This window comes from Notothenia coriiceps, unplaced genomic scaffold (assembly GCF_000735185.1).
Source record: "Notothenia coriiceps isolate Sejong01 unplaced genomic scaffold, NC01 NC01_scaffold00010803, whole genome shotgun sequence".
Taxonomy (NCBI): Eukaryota; Metazoa; Chordata; class Actinopteri; order Perciformes; family Nototheniidae; genus Notothenia; species Notothenia coriiceps.
The window spans coordinates 62,748-67,025 of record NW_011343504.1 but is presented as its reverse complement, the minus strand read 5'-3'; the positions used below and the strand labels follow the sequence as shown (position 1 = coordinate 67,025).

At 42.5% G+C, this 4,278-nt stretch overlaps 1 protein-coding gene across 1 annotated transcript in view; it reads right to left on the bottom strand.

Annotated features, from left to right (window-relative positions):
- Nucleotides 1-217: 217 nt before the first annotated feature.
- The window catches only part of fam3a (FAM3 metabolism regulating signaling molecule A), an 11,752-nt gene continuing 7,691 nt past the window's right edge, over nt 218-4,278 (bottom strand). Inside the window, exon 10 of the mRNA XM_010772009.1 lies at nt 218-268. Within this exon, the coding sequence (XP_010770311.1) occupies nt 218-268 (51 nt within the window). The remainder of the gene's footprint in view (nt 269-4,278) is intronic.

Here is a 4,278-nt window from a genome sequence, read left to right as displayed (position 1 = left end):
GGAGAGAAGAAAAAAGAGAGATTCGCGCAGATATAGTGGATATATTGAGATGCAAGAAATGGTTGTCGTGGGGGTTTTTCAACATACTCGTCCAAAGAGTTTTCAACTCCGAGCATACTGCAGTCGCGAATACCACGAAGAAGAACAAGAAAGTGATCAGTTGACTGTTCGACTCCAAAATTGCGGGAGGGCAGAGTTCAGATGTGATGAAGAATGTTTAGTAGACTGGCCTCCTGAGCAGGTGCGCGCCGGTCTGAGAGGTCATATACTGCAACGAGAGTGTGAACACATAAAGCAAACAGTGGCATGATAAGCAAAAGAATGAGAAACTGTCGTAGTGAGAGCTTGTAACAGCGGTGATGAGTAAGAGGAAAAGCAGATGCAGAGAGAGCTGCGCGCATATCACGCGCTGCTTGCTTAGCACAAAATTGAACCGTAAAAAACAAAGAAGCTGACCTGGAAGCAATGGAAAGCCAATATCAAGAGCTAGAGCTAAAATGGAAAAGAGCTGAGCTTCAAACGATATTTATGCTGCAAGCAGCCAAATTAAAACATTGGAAGCTTCGGAGTATGGATGCTCCGACATCCTGACCCTCGTGTGGGGGAGGAGCAGTTATGACACGGGTCAGCCAGAGGAAAATGATGATTCCAGGACTGAAGAGAGCCAAGGAAAACCTGTGGAGCAAGGATAATTAAAAAGAGTTTCATAGACTTCATTCATGAGACTCAAGTCATGCAGCCCTCTAGTTGGACCATTGTTCAAGTATTATCAACCAGGGCCACAACGAACAGGACAGCACATCAGCACAGCAGCATCACTCCATCCAAGTCAACAAAGCTCTCGGACAGAAAGCAATGACTTTATTCAAGTAATGGCAGCGACAAAAGAATCACTGAAATGCTAATGAAGAGCAACCGCTTAATTACTCCCATCCATAGAGAATGACCCATCTTTAAAGGAGGCGCCATTACAGTACCTTTCGATTCATCAGAATCTGTTCGAACTCATACAATAGAAGTAAAACTGACAATTTACAAAGACAGGCTTGTTCTTTCTAGAGCGCGGTATGACTTGAGGCCAAGCTAAAGACTTGGTCAAAATTTGCCAATACATGGATTCTAAATAGGGCTTTTGGAGCCCAAAAGACTGTCCAAGTGAAACTAGGACATCCACCTCTTTAATCGCAGCAGCTTGTATGGACAAAATGTGAACTGGAATGCCCATCAAGAGTGAAGAAGAAAAGCATTGCATTCTTATGCTATCTTTCTTCGTGGATGTTGCCAACCACAATGGAAGATGTGAGTTTTTGGATGAAATGAATAGCACATCAACAATGATAAATGGTGATCACTGAAACTCGCATTTAAACTTAGGGAAAGGTGGGAGAACAAGGTGCATATGCAATATATGAAACAATAAGACAAGAGCAAAGTTTCCAATATTGGTCGACTTCATTGAAAAGGCATGCACGGCATTGTATCAGGACCCCATGTTTGGAGACATACCAGGATGCATGCCAAAAAGGGATATAAATGCTACAAAATCACCCAGCAATAAGGCCTGCTCATGGCTTATAAGGGAAGTAGTTTTGTATACTGTGACAAGCCCAGGAGTCATGAAGAGCAAAAACCTTTCCAAAAATCAAATCATGACATAAAGCATTCACTGATTCATGAAGCGCTGTGTATTTTGTACAGGAGGAACACACCTCTGAACACATGTAAGAATGAACATAAGAAATCGCTCACAATGAAGAAGACTGACTGCTTAAAAGCACAAGGAAATTTGCTGTTGGCGTGTCTAACGAAAGGACATCTAAGCAAAAACTGTCAGAAAAGAATGAAATGTGAAGTTTGTTCAATGAAACATCCAACCGAATATTGCACATCTACAAGAAAAGGATTGAACCAAAAAGACCCAGCTCTGATAAATACACCCAGCAGCTTCTGTAAGTAGTGGCATAGTCCAAGAAACCACACTGGGGCCGGTGGTCAACGAAAACCCTACCAATGTATCCCGAGTTCAAATAAAGTTGTCAAACTCGAACCAGACGTGTGAGACTTATGCCATTTATGGATCAGGAAGCCACTGCAAGTTTTGTACTGAAGCCCTTCAACAAGATTGCCGATTGGCCAAAGCCAAGAGAACAAAAATGTCCTCTTAAGAGAACCAATGGGTCAGGAGAAAATGATGACACTCCTTTTGTCACAAGGTCTCTGAAGTGAGTCGCATTGAAGGCAATGATTTTGTAATCAAGCTTGCCTAAAGTATACACACAAGAGGAAATTCCTGCTGAAAGAGCACATTCCCAGCTCAAGAGACCAGTAAATAAAATGGGAAATATTGCTAAGAGATTAAGTTGCCTGAATTGGCTGTGAAATCGGTGTTCGCTTATAGAACAAATGCACCAAGCTAATGGAGGCCGGGAAAATAATAAACAGTCAAAATGGAGGACCCTTTGCCGTTTAAGGACGAGTCCATAGGTTGGTTGTGAATGGACTGAATCAGGAAACCACTGAATCTGAGTAAGACTTCATCGTGCTTATTGTTATATCGGGATCATCGTGACAGATGTTAGGTGAGCTGCTGCTGCAGCACATACAACCATGACTTTCCAGAGAGAAGGTCGTGTATGAGAAGAAAGAGATGTCAGTTGAAGACAAACAATTTTAAAGATGCATGTCAGATTCTGCTCAAAATCAAAGATGGACATTATCAGCTTCGAACTTCCATTTAAACAGAAAAAATTATCAATGATGCCAAACACAATCGCAAACTTGCAGAGCAGAGAGCAGAATCATTGCCAAAAGGAATTCAAGGGAACAACAGTTTCCATGATGAATATAAAACATTCGGTTGGAGGCTGTGATACGCAAAAGTTCACGCTCAGCACTTCCCAAGAGCAGCTAAGAACCTGAGAGGGAGAAGGGTGTGTACATACCACCTCCATGGGGTTCATCACCCAAAGAAGGCAAGCATTTCGTGTAGGTTTCGAATTGTTCCGCATCTTATCAAGGATATTCATTAAATGACAAGCTTATTCAGGGTCCCAATCTTACCAACAGGTACTGGACTGTGCTCATTCGAATTCAGACAAGAACAAATAGCTTTCATGGCTGATGTCGACTGGGGATGTATCAATCAGGTCAAGGTTGCTGCCTGCCGATCAAGATTATCTTCGCTTTCTTTAGTGGCGCAGGAGGAGATGGTCAGTTACCTCTCGCTGAGTACAGGATGACAGCTAAATCTATTCAGGTGCCACCTTCACAGCAAGTTGTGCAACCTTTGCTCTCACTAAAACCGCTGAAGACAACAAAGATGATTTCTCTGCAGAAGCTGTTGACACTGTCGGAAAAAAAATTCTATGTGACGAATACTGCTTAAAATCTGTGGCTCTGCTGATCAAGCTGTGAAGTCTATGTGAAGAACTCAAGATCTTTGTGAAAGGGATGGTTTCAATCTGCACAAATGGAAAGCAACAGTAAAAACTGTGCTGGCCTCCATCCTAAAGAGTGAAAAGCCCAAAGAGTAAAAAACTGGACTTAGAGACCCCAAGACCAATCTTCCAATAGAAAGAGCCCTAGGGATACAGTGGCATGTGAGGAGATGTTTTCAAGTTTCATCTGCTTAAAATCTCAACCTAGCCACAAGGGAAGGCATCCTTTCAACAGTCTTGCTCGTGTGTATGACCCACTTGATTTCTTTCACCATTTATCTCTCACTGCAAAGCATGTCCTTACAAGAGTGTTGGTGCAAACTCAATTGTGGGTTGGACGAGAAATCCCGGAGGCTCTCAAGGAAACCAGTGGGCCCATAAGATGGCTCACTGGGATTAAGCAGATAGAAAGCTCAAGATTGCAGTCAATGGTATCAAAACCAAAGAATTATGGACAAATTAATACTGCACCATTTCAGTGATGCAAGCGAGATTAGATACGTGTTGTCACCTACCTTCAGATGATTAAATGAAGATGAAGACGTTCACATATTCCTCCATGTCAGGAAAGTCAACGTGTCGTGCCTCTGAAAAAGGTCACTGTCCAAGATTGGAGCTCACAGCAGCAGTACTGGCAGTACGCAATGGACAACCGCATGATCCAGAACCGCAGCTGCAAAGTCCCATTATGACAAATCTGTTTTTCTTGGACTGACATACATCTGTCTGAGATACATCATGAATTGAAACGCTAAAGGTTTCCGACATTTGAGCCAACAGAATAAGTCTGATCAGAGAGCAACAGCAACATCACGTGGAATACATTTAAAGACACCTAAAC